Here is a 20332-nt window from a genome sequence, read left to right as displayed (position 1 = left end):
CTATATTGATAACAACAAGCAATTGCTTATGAGCATGCCATTACTGTTACTGATATCGATTAATACACCAGGGGCCAGCTAGCATGTCGATAACAAATTGCTGCATGTCTACATAGCTTTTTATTAGAATGGCCAAGACTTGCTCGAGAGTTTACTGGAGAAAGTGCTTCCCACCATATTTACACTTGTCTTTCCAAACCCTGTTTCTGCACGTCTCAATAATCAACCCTCTATTCTGTTTGTGAGGCTGCTAGAGGCTATCTCAGCTGTAATTGTCCGCGTATAGCGAGCACAGACCCTTTTGTAGCGATGGCCGCGGCTAGGGCCATCATTAGGGGACCCAGATAAAGACAAGCTCACTGTGAAGGTGGGTGTTTGGGTGGCGACAGCTTAAATCAGGCCATGGTAAGGACAGGAGAGACGCTAACATCAGAGAGAACAAGCCTCCTCGTCCCTGGGCGGGCTGCGGTGCATTATGGGTAGATGTAATGACCAATTAGGATCCACTTACCTGGAAAGATGAACTGCTGCTTGTATTTGAAGTAACTGGAGGCTGGGGAGAAAGAGGCACAGTGGAGTTGTGTGATGATGTGATACACTGTATGCAACAGGCTGTTAGCTCAGAGGGGAATGGGTTCAACTTCACATGTGGAGGTTTATGGAGGCGACTCAACTGCAGCGAAGATACTTGTTGTCACTCTGCGGGGATACTAAAAGGAAACTGTTGACACCTTCAAATGACATCCACCATGGAGTCTTTGTTGTGCTACCGCCGATGTCTTCTTTGTGAACGGTGTCCTGATGCAACTTTGAGTCAATGTACTGTAATAACATTGAATCAAAGTGCAGGACAGGATTGTTACCAATTACCCGGAAAATGTCATTTCCAAATTGATCATTCAAAGAAAAGGACAGTAGACGAAAAGTAAAACTATCCAACTCTTTCTGCGTCATGTGTCTAAATAATCAACAACAAAGGTTATTCAGAATGTGCCATAGACAGAAAGAAATCCCCCAAACCTTTCTCTCCAAACTGAATAATAAAATGAATACTTTCAAACCAAATGAGTTTCATTTTCGTTTTTGTTGCAGTCACACAAATGGAAGTGTTTCTCCTGCTAACATACCAAAATAACACCCACTTTCAACATGGAGGAGTAATACCTGATTTGCTATGCCGCCCCGTGTAGGGGTAGAGAAACCGTTATTAAAGCACAAAGGGTTCTCGCAGGGTTCCCAGTTCAATCCGGGCTCCCCCTGAGTTAATGTCGAAGAGTCCTTGAGCAAGACTCTGAACCCCTAATTGCTCCCGGTGAGTAGGTTGGTGCCTTGCATGGTTTCCTCCGCCATCGGTGTATGAATGTGTGTGTGAATGGGTGAATGTAATGCACAATCTATGTAAAGTGCCTTGGATAAAAGCGCTATATAAATGCACCATTTACCATTTATTTTACCATTTATGTTGCGTGCCATGTAACACAGCAAAAATTGCCAATCTGCAAGTTCACAACGCATCACAGCACAGCGTGTTGTGAGCTTGCAGATCACATATTTTCGCTGCATGACAACAATTTGCAACCAAGGATAAATAACTTCAAAGTATTCCCACTGGGATTCAAGGCACACTGACTGTTCTTTCTTCTGGGCATGGTGACATTTTTAGAGGAACTTCCTGCTGTCGGGGTTAATAAATAGTACTGGTAACAATTCTTTATTTATTTTTTTGGTCTCTCATAATAACTAACCTAACAACCGCCACTGTTGATTTAAATCAATGAGTGTTAATACGGACCCTTATGAATAAGTCCATTTTTGGGTCTGCTAGTGGGCAGGGCTCTAAGCATGTTGGTCTGTCCAACACTTTGGTCCCGAATCAAGAGATCTCAAAAACCAACGCCGGGATTGCCATGGAATTTGCTGTGCACCTTCATGCTCTGTAAAGGATGAAACCCACTGATTTTGGTGGTCTTTCTGTTATAGCGCCACCCTTTTTTAACTATCTCAAAATCTACTGTAAAAGGAGAACTTGCTGAGCACAATAATGCCCATTTCAGTGACCCATAACCTCTACTCTAGTGTCATCATCTGACCCAAAGTCGAAGCGACACATATGTAGATCTGCTATTTTCTCTAGTTTGGGTCCCGGGAAAATGTCTAATCTCTCTTTCGGCTCTCGATTCACCCCAAGAAGATAACCATAATGATAAGTATGTTGCAATAACTGATGTGGGCGATAGAGTCCACACCAAAACAATTAGTACAGCCTTAAACTATATCATTTGGATCACTTTCAGAGTGGTTTTATGAACGATGGAAACACTGACAGCCAATCAAAATCCACCATCAACACCTCTCTCTCTCTCTCTCTCTCTCTCTCTCGCTCTCTCTATCAGTATCAACTGGACCTGACCTAACATGGCCCGGCTCATCACATGCTCATGGCGGTCGGTGTCCACCGACATGTCGTCATACCTGTCAAGTTGAACTGCTTCTGTTGCCGTGCCGACTGAGGGGAGGGGTGCAGGGGGGACGGGGGCGTGGCGCTGCTGGGCAGAGGAGGTGCCGGGGAGGACGGGGTGGAGGAGGTGGTGGAGGAGGGGTTACTGCTGGAGTCTGGCTGGTAGGGCATCGGGATGTGGTCCTGTGAGGGGACAAGACACAACAACACACTGCAATCTGGTTCTTAGCCACGTTTGCCACCATGAATCTACTTACATATATAAAACTAAATTACTCAGGCACATTTTAGCCAGCACACACACACACACACACACACACACACACACACACACACACACACACACACACACACACACACACACACACACACACACACACACACACACACACACACACACACACACACACACACACACACACACACACACAAGACGGTGCAGGGCTGGGCCTTGTTTTTAATAGAATAGAGATGGATGCATCCATCCACGGATGGATGGATGGACGGACCTGGGCACTAGAGACATGTGGGCACTTGGAGCGATGGCCACATGGACAACTTTGAAGTAATTTAAATTGATTTTTCAAAATAGAAAAGAAAAAGGCAAAGAGGTTTAGGGATAAGGCGTAAGTTGTAAGACACCAGAGAAAATAGGTCCCGGTCTGAAAGTGGCTGAAACGCTTACCTTGTTGATCTTGTTGGTCTTGGGTAGAGTCTGACTGATGTGCAGGTCGGTGTACCTGAGTGGGTTGTTGATGTCACATGGCACTGATTCGGTACGCACTAGACGCGCTGAGAAGCAGAGCACGAGAGGAATCAAACACACCAACCCTAACAATCCTCTTCTGGGTATGTAGATAGATAGATTTATTATCACAAGGGGGAAAATCAGTCAGTTGCCCAGAGGCAGCAAAGCAGTTTAAGGTTAAAAGGTTACAGAGAAGTATGAAAAGAAGAAAATAAGTACTGTTGTGTACAGTGAAAAAAAGCAAGGCACAAAAAAGAAGAATATATACATATATACATCGAAAAGCAGTCAACGCTCATAAGTGTCACATCACAACACAAATAGTAATACTAAGGTAAAGCACAACTAATCAATGCAGTGCCAAACAAAAAGTGTCCAAACAGAAGGTTAGTCATTGCTACACAAGTATCTCACCATCATGTCAAACACAAGCAATAATACTCAATACTACCAACACAACCCAATAGTCCAGAGCCAAACAAAAAGTGTCCATTGGTCAGTGCAAAAAAAAAAAACCCTAACCCTAACGCCACATGAACCTAGAGAGGTCAGAGTCAGTACAAATATTGACAGTATCAGTCATAGTAGGCGAACATTCCGGAAAAAAACAGATGAACATTTGGCGAAAATAAGTGATCTACAAGCTCACAAACATGTCACATTGTGACACATTGAGAGCTCGCAGTCTCGCGGATCAGCTATCCTACTAATAAAGGAGCAAACTCACGCTCTAATGCTCTAACGCTCTAACGCTCTAACGCTCACGCTTATCTACGTTTATCTATTCACTCGCTTCAGCAACTGATCCCAAAGTTCACATGGTATTGGCCATTAGCATTATACCAACGGTGACGGAGCCCGAATTTCATTTCTCCCAAATTAAAGCTGTTTATTAGCGTTTTCTTAACCACTTCTGTTGAACTCTGCTGTCTGTTGCCAGGGTTACGGTCCGTTCCTCCAGGCCATGGGATCTGTAGCCCCCCACACACACACACCCCTTTCTCTCACAGTTAGGAATGTTTCTCTCTCTCTCTCTCTCTCTCTCTCTCTCTCTCTCTCTCTCTCTCTCTCTCTCTCTCTCTCTCTCTCTCTCTCTCTCTCTCTCTCTCTCTCTCTCTCTCACACACACACTTTCACCGGGTGCGTTTGACATATTTTGGAGCACATATCTTCGAACGGGTAAGGTCTATTTCTGCTATTTTACAAACAACATACAAGTACAGTATATGCGGTATAGGGTTTAAGTCTGTGATTCTAGGGTAGGGTACGGGGACCCCAAGGGGTCCTTGAGGAGGTTCCAGGGGGTCCCCAGCTAAAATGATGGATAGTTGATAGTAAGTGACTCTTACTGGTCTCTTACCAGATGGACCCATAAGGGTTGTATTGAACAGAACAGAACAGAACAGAACAGAACAGAACAGAACAGTCCCTTGGAATGTTTTTGTCACTGTATATGTACAGTATACACATACATGAAATGAGTCCTCTGCATTACCATTTACCCATCCTATAACAACTATGGTGGTACAAAACACTGATGCTGATGCTGACCTTCAAAGCAGCCAAAGGTATGGCTCCTCCATACCTCAATAACCCCAGGGCAAAAATCCACTCGTCCGAGACAGTTTGCCCTCCTGGCCCACAAGTTGTGGAATAAACTCCCTGTCGCACTTAGAACAACGGACTCACTCGCTAGCTTTCGCCGTGGACTGAAGACTCAACTTTTCAATGACCATACATGAAGCTAGTTAGCATTTGTTTTTAGGTTTTTTAGAAAGCTTTTTGTTTTTCTTTACGGATTATATTGTTTTTTTCTAGATAGATATTCATTTGCATTTGTTATATTGCTGTTAATGTACTGACATATTATCTTGTTCATTATTGAGATGTTTTATCTGCTTATTGTAAGTCGCTTTGGATTAAAAGCGTCTGCTAAATGCCTAAACTGTAAACTGTAAACTGTAATGGTGAGCAGCTTAGGGGTACTCAGTTATAGGGTTACTCAGGGACACACATCAACATTGCTGGCCTGGCCTGGATTCGTACCGGGGACAACCAGGGGCTCTGGCTTCCCAGGCAGGCTCAGCTACAACTGTTATATGAAATAAAAAGCATGTGAAAACCCCTGGTTTAAGTGCTTAAAAATTGAGAGGAACAAAGAAGCCTGCGGGCGACAGAACTCAGAGCAAATGCACACTTAATGCCTTCAGGCGCAATTAGAGGAAAGTCTTTATCAGTCCCAGCTGTGCTAATGTGAGAAAATGGAACAAACTGTTTTGAATGCCATCCATTTGTTATCGCACGGAGACACTTTGCGAGGGAAGATACGTTTTTGTTTTTTTGGGAGGGGTGAGTTGTCGCAAAGAACATGTCGCTTTCTTTAACAAAGAAGGTAGAAAGTTTTAATTAGAGTTCTTTACCTTGAGTTATTCCTTGGTGATCTTATTTGGAAGAATGAGGGGGGGTGGGGTTGGGGGCGGGGTAGGGAAAGGACAAAAGCAAGTCTTAATTTGGATGGCAGATAATGGGAATACTTTCAGAGCTTACTACATTAGTAAGAACAATACAAGGGGGAAAAAGTCATGTTCATTATTAAGCAGTTAACATTTACAACGTTAAGGCACACAATTTTGTTGACGTTGCTGCTCCATTAGAGGCCATGGAGCTAAAGGCTAATTTATACACTGTGCAGCGGCTGTGTCATATGAGGTAAAATAACACTGAATTTTCAGCTTAAAGATGCAGTGCCATGATTTGTTACCCCCCCCAAAACATGATCATCAGGATTATACTAGGAGGATTATACTAGGAGGAAGATTTTTTCCAAAAAAGTCTACAGAAAGTGTTAAAATTATGTTTTTATGTGGCCACACCCACCAGTTCATTAAGTATGTCTGGTTGTCAGGTGGGTGGTGACCCAGCTGAAGTTAGCCACACCCACAGTGTTGGGTGTATGGTAAAGGGGGAGGGGCTGAGTTTATGATGTCATTAACTCAGTGTTTTTCGATCGGGCCTTTTGACTCAGAGGCTTTCAGCTTTCAGGAAGTAACCAAAAATACACAGGGAAGACAAATTTGCACATTATAGCCACAGCTGGGGATCTATTAGAGTAATGTTAACTCCAAAACAGAAGAAGTACAAAACTATGGCACCAACTCTTTAAAAGAGACCGCCACAGGTCACAGCAGTGGTGGAAAAAGTACTCAAATTCTTTACTTACATAAAAGTATCAATACTGCAATGTAGAAATACTCTGTTCAAAATCTACTTAAATAAAAGTACAAAAGTATTGGAATCAAAATGTACTTAAAGTACCAAAAGTAGAATGTACTATGTTGTAGAATGTCCCATTTAACCAAATTTCCCAGTTTACAAATGTATAAAAATCTTTTGAAAATGGCAGATTTACAAGCTCAGAGTCACTATGTGTCGCATTGCCTATGGCCAAACTCCTGATTAAGCCTCAATGTCAGTCCTTTGTCCATCAGTCGACATTGAGGCTTAATCAGGAGTTTGGCCATAGGTAGGCTTAGCGGTGGACACTGCTCTTGTCTATATTATCAGCGGTGGACACTGCTCTTGTCTATATTATCCTTATGTATGTAAACCTGTCTTGTTTTTGTTCCCTGTGTCAAATGTTTATATATGTTTCGCATACATGGCTGCTGTGTCGCAAGACAAATTTCAGTGTGAACTGACAATAAAGTACTATATCTTATCATATTATATCATATCATATCATTGTGAGCTTGTAGCTGAAATGGATTACCTTTGAGGGAGTCTCGGCCTCCTCGCTGAATGATCAGTAAATGACAAGGCGGGGCTTCTTTGGTGCATTTGTTGTGGCACTTCAGCCTGAACACATGAAAAGTAGAGTTACTTGATGAGATAACCATTTTACATCCTTCATTTGCAATTAAGTGATGAACTGCTCAGTTAACGTTAAAGCGCCATTCCCAACGGGCACCTCAAAGATAACTATAATGATATGTGGCATCTTTATCTTTATCATGCCCCTGTGGGATGACACTTAAAGGGATGTTTCCCTTTTTAACAAACTTTTGAAACAAATTTTATCGTCTTATCGGGCTTTTGTCACCACCCTGGACAGATTTTAAGTTGCTTGATTCAATATTTAGATATTTGATATTCATTTTATCAGACACGCCCCCAGCCCTTCCTATACAAACCCATTGTAACTTCGAACTCCATTTTAACTCCCCAAACTGTGGAATAAACTCCCTGTCGCACTTAGAACTACAGACTCACTCCCTAGGTTCCGCCGTGGACTGAAGACTCACCTCTTCAAGTTCCACCTAAACCCATAGCACTAAAACTCCTCTTCCCTCGATGACCACACATGAAGCTTTTTTTTAGGTTTTTAGAAGTTTTTAAAAGATTAGGTGTGTGGTCTACCTATGTTATTGTTTTTTCTATATTGATATTCCTATGCATTTGTTGTATTGTTGTTGATGTACTGACATATTATCTTGCTTATTCTATTGATGGATTACCTGCTTATTCTATTGATGGATTACCTGCTTATTGTAAGCGCTTTGGATTCAAAGTGTCTGCTAAATGCCTAAACGGTAAACTGTAAACTGTAACTATGAAAACTTCATTGAAAACACCTGTTCCTTTTTCTGGTGACTCATACTACCCTCCCAATATGTGAGCTTTTTTTTTTTTTCGAAAACCTTTTTCATTTATTTCACATATTAGGAGGGTGTCAGGAGTCACCAGAAAAATGTAACGTGTGTTTTCAATGAAACTATCATGGTTAAAATAAAGTTACAATGGGTTTGTATAGGAAGGGGGCGTGTCTGATAAAATTAATGTTAAATATCTAAATACTGAATCAAGCAACTTAAAATCTGTCCTGAGTAGACCTCTAGACCTAGTGCACATATATTACCTTTAAGCACATTTTAAACCTGAGGCTTCTCTTTGTCTATTTAAATCGTTTTGAGAATTTCCTTTTGATATTTGTCTCAAAGTGACTAAAAAGGTTTGCTGCTATTTGTTTCAAACGGTTTTATACCCTGTATACACAACAATGCAACGTGACATAGCTGTGTTTAGAAAATGCTGTACCCTTCCAACTAGCTGTTTTCATTATATTTTGACACTTGCTTTGGCATTGTAAACGTACAGTATGTTTTCTCATGCCAATAAAGCTCCTTTGAATAAAAATAAAATAAAAAAAAGGATAATGGAGCTCCCAAGATGTGGAGGTACAGTATAGAGGGTATGCGCGTGACATCACTGTTGCTGGAAGCTATGTGGGAACGCCTACTGAGTGGCAAAAAACTATTGACAGCCCATACATCCAAACAGAAAAGTCCTTTCTGATTGTATTAAACAAAGTTAACTCACCAACATTGTGGCTGTACTGAAAGCTTCAATTATCCTCTTTCTATCTGCAAAGTTTTTGTTTAATAAAAATCCACCATAGGCATGTTATGAGCTACTTTCTGTCAAGAAATTCTGTGCAGGTTTACATTTTTTCCAAGTGTCGGAGTTTGCAAGCACTTGTTTTCAACAACACAACATCCTGCTGCCTCCTGCGTTATGTGCAATTTAGAAACAGGTGGTATGTGGGGCCGTTGAGTGCAACGAGCACTTCCAAAGTCCAATGCTCCATGCTGCTCAATGTTTTGCCACTCAGTCTAGATTAGGAGGGCGGGTCCCAGTGGACGTGCTATAGCACATACTTCCTCCTAGAATAATACAGCTTTGCCTTATGCCAAAATGTGACATGCAGTAATTTACACAGCTGTAAATCACGGTGGCACAGCCACTGATTTTCATCTCGGGCACCTTACAGCTGTCAGGAATGTCCAACACAGAAAAAATGTTAACAATCACAATTACAGGTCATTCATCGTGTGAGCTTCTCACACAATTATAGTGAGGCGTGCTTTTAACGCTGTGCTGAGCTGAACCTACTTGCAGTTTTTACATTTGAGTCCAAACAGCATTCCCTTTCCGCATACTATGCACGTCTGGGACATCCAGTACTTGGTGGAAAACCTGTGAGAAAGGAGACAACGCACAACATCTTCTCATTTTGATATCACTCGTCGTGCCAGTGATCCGTCAAGAGAATAGTCATAAGTGATTTCTTAAAGAGAACACGAAGACACTACCGTTGTCTTCACCTCATTCATGATGATGGATTTTGACATAAGAAGCCTTCAATGTCACCATGTAGGCCTATTATATCCTTTCCGATATACAATGATAATCTCATGATATCTTTTATTTTCCTTACATTTTCCTAGGTCTTTCCTCATCCATGACCTACGTATTTCTCTAAAGTCCACTACACTAGAACTAGCATATAAATAAAGAAATAAGACAACAATGTAAAAGAAAAATAAATATCACCAGGGACGTGCAGAGAATGTTATAGAGGCAGGGGCTGACATTTCTAAAGTGGCCTTTTGATGGAAATATAGCAGAGCTAAGCTTGGAGGTCAGCTATTTTCGGCACTTGATACCACACTAAGCTAAGCATTATCAAGTGAATACTGAGAGTTTGGACAAGGCAATTTGTGTTTCTTTCACCATAGTAAAAATAGCATTGATGGTCTGGAGAGGGTACTTTTTACAGAGGGATAAAAGGGCAGGGGCTCAAGCCCCCTTTGATGTCTATTTGTGCACGTGCCTGCATATCACGGTTCTAGCTGCATTGCTTCGCTTCAATATCATCCTTTGATTCTCTCAAAGAAGCTGACAAAAAAAAAAAAGAGTGTGGCATCCCAATCTCCCTCAGCTGCTGACCTATGGAACCCAACTTTTTTCTTTTATTTATTTTAGTTTTTTCTCTCCATTCAATATCCCCGTGCCAGTGTAAGCGTTGTGTCTTTTCCTTCTTCACCGCCGAGCCCCGGGACAGAGGCCACGCAGCGACGTCAATACACTAAAGACACAATCAGTCAGAGAGATGGGAGCTGTCATCTACGCAAAACAATCCCCTACGTTGGGACCTCTGGCTCTGTGGAGTGACTGAGAGGTTGGAGTGGTTGTGATTATTAGGCCTATTTACCGACACAGCGCCTGGATACCGGCAGCTGGGCTGGGTGGCTAATGGCAGGTGAGTAATGTGGTCTGACAGAATCCAAATCTCTTTAACCACGTGAACCCTACGGCCCAGATTCTTCTCGGCTGAACATTCGAGCAAAAATACAAGCTCTTGGAGCTTGTGAATCTGCTGTTTTCAGAGGAGAGATTTGGTGTAGAGGGAAAAGAAGAAGCAGACTGAGCCATGGGAGACCACTATGAAGTATAGTGGGGTTTAACAACTTGTAGAGAAAAAGACTGCAACAGAGCAGAAAGCCCACAAAACTCCCAAATTAAATAAAGTCTTTACGGTGCATGGCTCAATAATAACATAACAGACAAGGGAGAAGTCGCCAGCACACAAGGAAATCCTTTTCACATGGTTTATTTACCTCTCTGGACAGAGAACAACGTACGTGGTAAAGAGGTAACTTAACAACTTAAATCCTATAGACTTCATTGTACGTTAATAGCTAAAATTGCCAAGCTTACAACGCATCGCAGCTTTGAAAAAGTTTGAACAATTTTTGTTCCATCTTAATCATTTTAATTGAATTTGAATTAAAATATTTGTTATAATTATTTATAATGGTCCGCCCCCCCCCACACACACACACTTAGTTCCTACTGTACTTATCTGTCAAATGTGTCAATCGACAGAGCATACATTAGGCATGATGATGCATTAGAAGCGCATGTGTGCAGGGCAGCACTAACTCTCAGCAGACGGATGCTGGTATTTGAAGCCGAAACAGGCAGAGGAAGTGCTGGGGAGTTATGCATTTAATTGCCCTGACATTCGGCAGTGCCAGGAATCGTGCATATCAGGGTTATTATAATTAGTTAGCCAATACTTATATAACTAGTAAGACGCCTCAGGGCGACATGCGACCTTGTCCCAATTCTTGGCCATCTGGCCAGTGATGTATATCGGACCAGTTACCCATATATGGAGACCCCTGCATTCCATAATGCTCGTTATCATCGCGGGTAGATAGCTATTTCAACCAATCAGATTGTTTCGTCGGAACTACCTGTTGTATAATATATCTTATCTTCCGATATTTTTTGCTGTAAAAGTTTTAGACCCTATTGTCAAAATATGTCACAATATGTCACATTGCGACACAAACTCATGATGAAACAACTAATGAAAGCTGTTGTTGCCTACCTGTGTTTTATTGAGTTTCCTAGATCTCTTCTCGGAATCTGTGGAGACCAGCGAGGCACTGAGAGAGTGTCTACAGGAGAAAAAAGACAGATGGAACGATGAAGCAATGGGTGAAATGATGTACAGTAGTTATAATTATTAAATCCTGCTGAATACTGGAAGAAAGAATCTCAGCTAAACAGTTGAAACATTCATTTCATACCATGTGGCATTTCAGTTTATAGCAAAAGGTCTGTTGTCACTTTGGCCTTGATCAACAGTCGATTACATACAATAGGTTGACTAATTGCAAGCATAGTTGTCCAAGAAGTCGCTGTAAATAAGAAGCTAAAAGTAACTTAGCATAGATAGACAGACAGACAGACAGACAGACAGACAGATAGACATAACACTCAAAAACAAGATTTCCATTATCAACAAAGAACCCTGCACAATTCAGACCTCTGCTTTTCCCATTCCATTTGGATAATAACCGGCCTACGTATACTGAAAAGAAGCTGTCCTTCAGAACATATCAAGGTCAGTCGTGACAGCCGACATTATTAAGTATTATATTTTCCGGAGGTGTTTGTGTGTTGTTTAGACATCGAGTCGATCGAGTACGGCTCTAGTTTTGTTGCCGCTGCTGGGATTTCATTGTGAGGGAGTCTCACTTCAAAAGGTTTTCACAACAAAAAAAAGCCTTCGCCTGGTCCATTAGCGCCAGCGCTGATAGGAGCTGTGGCAGCGCACCAATACATTATGCAGCCACTTCTCAATGCAAGGTGGGCTAACAGCCAGCCTACACACGCACCGCACTGCCCTGTGGAGCCGGCTGGATGCCGGGAAGGTGCGTTGCAATGATAAGCAGTGGCAGAAGAAGTACCGTACTCTGAGTTATTACGTACTATGTAAAAGTACAGTAGCAATATACCACAATGCAGAAATACTCTGTTATAATAGTAAATGTACAAAAGTACTGGCACCAAAATATACTCATAGTACCAAAAGTACTCATTATTCAGGTCCATTTCACTTTTTATTTTTTTTTCAAACATTTTCAAAATGTTTCAAAAGATAGACGATTTGCAGTTATCTTTGAGCTTGTAGATTGAATATTTTTGAATAGCTGAAGTCTAAGTGAAAAAGGACCTCCGCACACCCAGTCAGTTGGAAAGCAGGTGCGTAGGTGAGTGAGTGAGATCGATTGAATATAGCTGAACTATAAAATAGGGCTTATGTAAATGTATGCTTTGCCATGATAATCTAAATCTGCAAAGTAACTAAAGCTGTCAAATAATTGTAATGGAGTAAAAAAAAAAGTACAATATTTGCCTCTGAGTTGTAGTTGAGTGGAAGTAATCAAAAAAATGTAAATGTATAATGTACTGCTCCACTCAGCTGCAAACACAGATGTGTTGAAATATCCTGATGAGATCAAAGGTCAAACACATACAGTGTAACTGAGCATCATGGGTGCCATGTTGGCTTGTGGTGGACATTTTGATCAAAATAGTGGACAATAATATTATCAGAAACACAAAGAGATAGCCCTGATTGACTGTAACAGGTCTGTAACTCTGAGTGTACAAATGGAACCAAATGGATCCGTCCTTGCAAATAAAGCATTTGAGAACCGCTAGTGCTAGTGGGCTCATAATGTATCAGTGTCATACATATTCTTAAGAGAACCCGGAGACTTGACATTCAGTAATTGGGTCTTATGATCAAAATAAGAACCATTTAAATGGTGTGTAAAAAAGAAAATCTAAAATTTGCCACGGACAAGACCAAGGGTGCGCTCACTCAACGCACTGGTGTGCCATGTTGTCGTTCGTTTATTCGGTACATTCAAAATGCACTATTTGCAGCTTGATAGGTCCTTTGGGCTTTATTGTTACACACGCAATCACACAACAATGTGTAAACTAACAGCAGGTAGGCCAATGTTATGAATTAAATTACCTTTCAATAGCAACGTTACGTAATTAGCAACTGCCGCTTTTCAGAAGGTTTTGCTTCAGAGTTCAGACCGAAAAAGCACATACCGGTAGCTGCCCCGGCCCTTAACTGGTCGTTCGTAAATAAGCCACATCGAGTGCACTCTACAACGTCACCGCCCACTGCACTCTAACTAAACTGAACACACACCCGGTGCGCATTTCCGAACGCACCCCAAGTCTTTGTCACGAACACATTAACACATTTTGTCTGTGATGTGTATGCTGAACATGCATACATTACTACCTTGTCCTTGAGTGACTGGTTCAAACATTCTGCTCATGTGGGGTTGCAAAGAGCAGATTGGCCTCTAGGGGCGCTGCTGGATACTAACCTCTTTTCCTTCCCTTTAAAGGGATAGTTCACCCCCAAAATGTCTTTCTTTCTATCCATTACTCACCCCATGGAGACTTGAATTCATGGATATTCTTTTTTGTTTTTGTCGCATTCCTAAGCCAATAATTTGAGGAGACTCTTTGTTTCTCCATAAAGTAACAAAGCAGGCTCTTTAAGCACTGCTGTTCATACATTTTTGTCTTAGGAATGCGACAAAAACCACAGGGAGAGTAATCAATGAAAAAAAGTAATTTATGGGTGAACTATCCCTTTAAACACTTAAGACCTATTACAACATTTAAGAAAATAGCTTTTCTACCCGCTTATCAAATGTTATTTATTTATTGGGTATACATTTTCATCTGTAATGACATGCCCAAAATCGGGACGGCAGGCTGACAGTGGGTCAATCATCAACTATAGGTCTTCTTGTCTTATAATAATCAGCTGTTCACTTTCTTTCTGCATCAAACTGTTGTGGATGTACGTATACAGTAGGCCTATCACCTACCTTTTTTTATTACATTTTATGTTCAATCATAAATATTCAATCACTGGTTTGCAGGCAAGGCACCACAAGGGAGGCTATTATTTGAAAGCACAAAGACAGCTACTTGTTCATTATTTTCTTCACCAACCCATGATTGCTTGCATTTCATTGTGTTGCTTGTCAGTGGGCCAAACTTTGTTCTAGGCAAGCCAGAGAAAAGCTTTGTATGATTCCTCAGGCTTATAGGCTGACGGGCAGAGTCACTTTTTCCATTTCTTTAGGGATTGCAATTAGACAACAGTTATCAGGTCCACAACAGGCCTACATTACAGCCTACAACTTTGCAATTCTCAACTTTAAAATTGTCAAACTACTTTGAATCCACACAGTAGTAGCAATTTAGAGCGACAGTTTAGAGCAACAAATAAAAACAGCAGCTTCTGTAAAAACAAAAAAGAAAGAAAACACTGCAACGCCACAGGTACCTCACGCCAGTACCCAAACAGGGCCCTTATTCTTGTTTGTTTTCAGTTTTCTTTTGTTTCTGCAGTATATGCCATTTCTGCTTCATTGGATAGGAACAGATGGGGGATTACTGTATGTGGATTTATGCAAACTAGTTTAGCAACCAAGACCCTAACCCTTTCATTTACAATTCCTGAATACAATTGACATTCTTTAGCTTACACTGACATTGCTTTTCCTCTGTCAACACACCAAATTCTTGGTGGCCAGGCATCAAATCTTTTTCTTTCTTTCTTTTTTGTTGATGCCTTTTACCCAGTTTTCTCTCCAATTTAGTTGGTATGCCAATTGGTTCCTTCCCACACACACATCTCTTGTAACTGCTGTTGTATCCAACTGACTCACCAACCAGTGAGGAGCCCCCACCGGGAGGACATACTTCGTCCTACTCCTCCAGCCCAACACTCCCTGCTGACAGGTGCCACCCCTAACCCGTAGGATTATGTGCAGTGACTATTATCAACCTGTCAATTGTGTTCGTGTACACACTTGACAAAGCTGGATGCACCACGGTGGTTCGTACCCACAACCTCCGCAGTGGTGGGCAGGCACTTTACCGTTTACCGTTGTGCCACCAGCGTGTGATATCTTTTTCTGGCCTATAGCAAACATATATTGTAGCACAGGGACCTGCAACAACTAACATCTTATGAAAAATTAAGACAGGTCATGGAAATATACATTTTTCACGTTGTGTCACATCAGCGCAAGATCACACACGCACTGTTCTAGTACGCACACGCACGCACACGGACGCACACACGCACACACTCCTCTCTCTTTCACCCTTTTCCCCAGCAGTCAATTATCCTGCCAAATGAGTATCCTGACACTTTCACTGCATTTTGGAATATTATCATAAGATAGACTGGGCAGTAAATGTTCAGTTTTCTTTGCCTGTCCACGCACGGACGATAGAGAAATACAAATTCCACATAGACACTTGAGAAGCCACCTATAAGTCACTCTACGTAAAAAGTGAATAATTGAGAACTTGGATATGTACTTTTTCAGAAGCGCCATGTTGCTTGTCAGTAGGACACAGAAATTGATGTGAAGGGACATGGCATGTGACATTTAGTGTGTGTGCGTGCGCGTGTGTGGGTGTGTGCGTGCGTGCGTGTGTGTATAAACTATAGGCTATAGGTGTGAGGGGAATAGCCATTCCTCTTTCCTCAACAATGTGTGTGCAGTATGTCAATGCCTCACATATGGCAGAATGGTCCAGGGTGTAACTGTGGTGTCGTCACATGAAAGGAGAGAGTGCCTCGGTGCCAACCTGGCCTTGAGGAGGAAGGGGACTTCAACAACAGACAACAATTGCCAAGCGAATGAACGAACGGGTCCCAGGTTCAAGGGCAAGTTTTCTTGCATTCGTTCCAGTGCTCTAAACATATCTTGTCTATTACTGTGGAAGAATGATTATTGAAGCATGGTGTTTTTGAGAAGCAACAAAGACGTTTAGAAGACTGACCTTTACATTAGCAAGGTGACATTTGTATCCATGAGTTCTTACCCTTTAGTAAACAAATAATTCATATATAAATACTGTAGATGAATGTCCTTGAGCAAGACACTGAATCCCTATATGCTCCCGATGTGCAGGTTGGCGCCTTATATGGTTTCCTCCACTATCGGTGTATGAATGTGTGTGTGTGTGTAATGCACAAGCTACTGTATGTAGAGCGCTTTGGAATAAAGTGCATGATATTTAAATGCACAATTATACGCTTGTTCCTGTTTGAGTGGAGCTCAAAACAGCTTCCAACTGATGGATCCCCGGGTCACATACAAAAGCAGTCAATGGATGATGACGAACCCCGTCATACACACACTCATACACAAACACACACAGCCCCCTCTGTGCTGTGGCTGTATTCCGTTGTTGTCGGGCAAAACCTTGTATCTCCATGTTTCTGTGTCTGTGGGTACTGAAAAAGGATCTACAAGCTCACAACGCGTTGCATTGCAGCACGTTGTGAGCTTGTACTGTAGATCTGCATTTTTTGCTTCTTTCGAACAACTTTGAGACTGAATAAAGTGATTAAAAGTGTGCCTGTGGGTGTTATACCTATTGAACCAATAAAAAGTATTAAGATAAATAATAACTAATTGGATCCATTGGAACACAAGTTCTTTCTCCCTTCTGTTTGCTGAAACAGAACACCTTTGGACATACAAGGTTGCCAATGGACGCCGATAGTTTTGCGATACCGTGTTATGTAGACGTGCCATTTTCCACCAGGTCCTCGTGCAAAATAAATGCCGTCAATGGACGACAACAACAGCCCCCATCAGTTCTGTGGACGCATTTTCCTTGTTCCTGAACACTCCTAACCCCCTCTCCGATGCATCTCTCTGGGGACCAGAGCGTCTGCCCTGCCACACTCCAATGCAGCGCTCAATTACACTCAATCAGCCTGATAACTCAATAGTGAGGGGGAACTGACATCATCCGCCTCTCGTCGGCAGGCCTGCTCGGCGACTGGCAGATGACTGCGCCTGTCAGCGCCCAGGTCCCGGCTCTTCATTAACCTATGATCAGTGGTGGGAAGTAACCCAGTATACCAGGGGTGGGCAACTTTGATGATGGCGAGGGCAACTACTGTATATTTCCACCTTCACTCCAGAGGGCCACATTGCATATTGCTACGTCCTACTTTGTCATACTAGTATCTCATACAAAAGAAGCAAAATTAGCCGATCTACAAAACGCATTACATTTATGAACTTAAATACAAATACATTGGACATAAAAAATTACATTTTAATACCAGTAAGTAAGACTCCCTAATCGGGAGATAAGCGACCGTCAGGTCGCAGCGTGATTTGTAAAAAGCGGCCTGAAGTGTTTGAAAAAGGCGGCCTGATGGTGGCGCTATATGGGAGAGATTCATGTTGATGAGATGAGTGTAGACATACTGTGTACCGATTTGCGTGATTTTAGGGCATAATCTGTAGGAGCAGTTTCCAAAAATGTGTTTGAAAAAATCGGCCTGATGGTGGCGCTATATGGGACAGATCCATGTTGATGACATGAGTGTAGACATACTGTGTAGCGAGTTGCGTGATTTTGTTGTCATTGCTGTTGCTGTTCGAGCTGCTATATGCTGCAGGTTGACCTTTTGGAAATGGCAAAGTAATGATACGCATATTTGTGGGAAAGGCACTCGGCAAGCTGCATGTGCCATGCACGCGTATACGCACGCAGAGGCATAAATACCTAAAAGTTGCGAAAACACGTTGTCCTAGACACAGCATGTATGTAATGTGTGTACGTGTGTGTGTGTGTGTGTGTGTGTGTGTGTGTGTGTGTGTGTGTGTGTGTGTGTGTGTGTGTGTGTGTGCGCATGCGTGCGTGTGTGTGTAGTTCTACACTTTAGAAACAAGCCCCAAAGAATTTAATAAAACACAACCTGTAAACAACAATATACAAGCAACTTTACAGATGAAAAGCCCAGAGTGGCTTATAATAACAAGCAGACATGGCAACAGTGCGGGTTGAGTCCCCGGCGCCAGACAGCAGTGTTCTCCTCCATCTTGTGTGACTGTCTGTCCCCTGCCTAATGACCACCCAGCCTCCATTCACTTCCTACATGACACACAGCAGGCCAAGGATGTGCGTGTGCATGTGTGCGCACGTGCCTGTGTATGCACACACGCGTGTGCGTGTTTGCGCGCGGGGTGTGTGTGTGTGTGTGTTAATGCTGGCACAAGAGAGTATGTCTGTCTCTACAAGCCTACATAATTAAAAGTGGATCTGAGCGTTTGACTGAGTGACAAAACGTCATTGAATCATAGTATGGTCATCAAAAGTGCAAAATATTAGGTGTCGATCATTTGAGAATCCTTGAATTATCGATCTGTGTTTTGTCTAAATGTTTTTTAAAAAGTAAAAAGAAAAAAAACTGCTTCTCGATTATTAGATTAATCGAAAAAGTAGGATAATCGATAGTCGCAGCTCAAAAAATATGGTGAGTTCAATTAACTGAGTACAAGTGAGCACAATGCTGGAACCTATTACAGTGCAGGCTCACTCACAAACTCACTATATGTCACATTATGACACACAATTTTCGCCTATTATGACAAGCCCAAAACAACTCATTCACTGCCAGAGTAAATACATAAATAATCCAGCTCCTGCCAGGAAAATCAGCGTTTTCCTTAACACATGGGCTGCTCAGGTTTATAACATTTCTAGCTGTTGCTGCTGCCGCCGTTCACTCACGCTTTATTTTGAAGAGCCTCGGAAGCTTCGTGCGTGTGCACGTGGGTGTCCACTGACGATTGAGGAAGATAATCCCTTTGTTTACAAAAGCTCGCGAAACTAAAATCCAAACGGGAGCCCGACCATCGCGTTATAGTGTCACCGTGAAAACAATCAGATCTCTGCTTCCCTGGCGTTCTTTTCACCTCATTCAGAGATAAAGCCCTTTTTATGTTTCAGAGTAGAATGGAAATCAATGTAACCAGCCTCCGCCATTTTCTCCCTCCCTCTATCTCTCTCTCTCTCTCTCTCTCTCTCTGCTACGGGGTGACGTATGGACTCGGGTCATTCAGAGGGCAGGCAGCAGCACGTACAGTTAACCCTTCGTTGTCTCGTTCAGGGACGAGTTTGGCGTGGTGACACCTAGTGGCCTTAACTCGTTACTGAACGAGTTTGGCTTCCCAAGCGTTAAAGTCCAGGGGAGTTTTTTCAGCAAAAAAACCCAGGGAACCCCCTAGTTAAATTGTTGATTAGGCAGTTGACCGGCAGGGACTGTGTTAATATATCTGACCAAAAATGTTCACAGTTCTTTCAAGATTTCTTTTTGAGAGCCGTGAGCAGTTATTAAGGACGATCAGTGCAGGAAACAACAAGCCAGCAGCATCTCGTTGACAGCCCAGCGGTAACAGCACAGCCTGGCCTCCCACAGTCAGTCCAGTCAGCCGACAGCCGGTCTCACACCTCCAGTCTCCTCCTCTCCCCCTGTGTCCTCCTCCCTGTCTCCCTGACTTATATAGACGGACGGCCAAAAAAAAGGGATCTCAAAGACCTCATATACTGTACTGTCCCTTAGCACCAGTGGTTCCCAAACATTTTCGTGTCAAGGACAGCCAAATGTACACCCTATTCCTGTATCAGAAATCTGCCCTCAAATGGAGTAGTTCATCCCCAAAAATGACATTTTCGATCAATTACACAACCCACATGAAGCCTTGAATTCGTGGATTTTGTAATTACTTGCGCCAGCAGAGCGCGCAAGTACTGGGTTCGGCTGTGTATGTAGGTAGGTATGTAGGTATATAGGTACTGTAGGTAGGTAGGTAGATGTGTGTGTTTAAGCCTGTAGCCCAATCAGGGACCAGCATTTCTGACAACGTCATCATTAAGAGCCAATGAGGGACCAGCATTCCTGGTGATCATCGCCAGTGGTGATGCCAGTGTTGAGCACCTCATGGCGCGCTCTGCTGGCGCACAAGTAAGCCATACTGTACATCGCCTACTAGTGCACAAGTCGCAAGTTGGCACCTCGACAGAGTGCAGTTCTAGTTATCATTATTATTATTATTATT

The 20332-nt window shown here is 42.4% G+C and overlaps 1 protein-coding gene across 1 annotated transcript in view; it reads right to left on the bottom strand.

The window, feature by feature from the left end:
- Nucleotides 1–20332, bottom strand: part of ksr2 (kinase suppressor of ras 2) — a gene marked incomplete at both ends in the record, with an annotated part of 123331 nt that overhangs the window by 29082 nt on the left and 73917 nt on the right. The window contains 6 exons of the mRNA XM_080738050.1: nucleotides 512–553; nucleotides 2473–2641; nucleotides 3144–3250; nucleotides 6976–7061; nucleotides 9156–9239; nucleotides 11443–11512. Coding sequence (XP_080594176.1) covers nucleotides 512–553; nucleotides 2473–2641; nucleotides 3144–3250; nucleotides 6976–7061; nucleotides 9156–9239; nucleotides 11443–11512 — 558 coding nt within the window. The remainder of the gene's footprint in view (nucleotides 1–511; nucleotides 554–2472; nucleotides 2642–3143; nucleotides 3251–6975; nucleotides 7062–9155; nucleotides 9240–11442; nucleotides 11513–20332) is intronic.

Source organism: Nannobrachium achirus (genome assembly GCF_963921795.1).
Source record: "Nannobrachium achirus genome assembly, chromosome: 12".
Lineage (NCBI taxonomy): Eukaryota > Metazoa > Chordata > Actinopteri > Myctophiformes > Myctophidae > Nannobrachium > Nannobrachium achirus.
The sequence above is the reverse complement of the archived record's forward strand: the minus strand, read 5'-3'. Positions and strand labels throughout refer to the sequence as shown.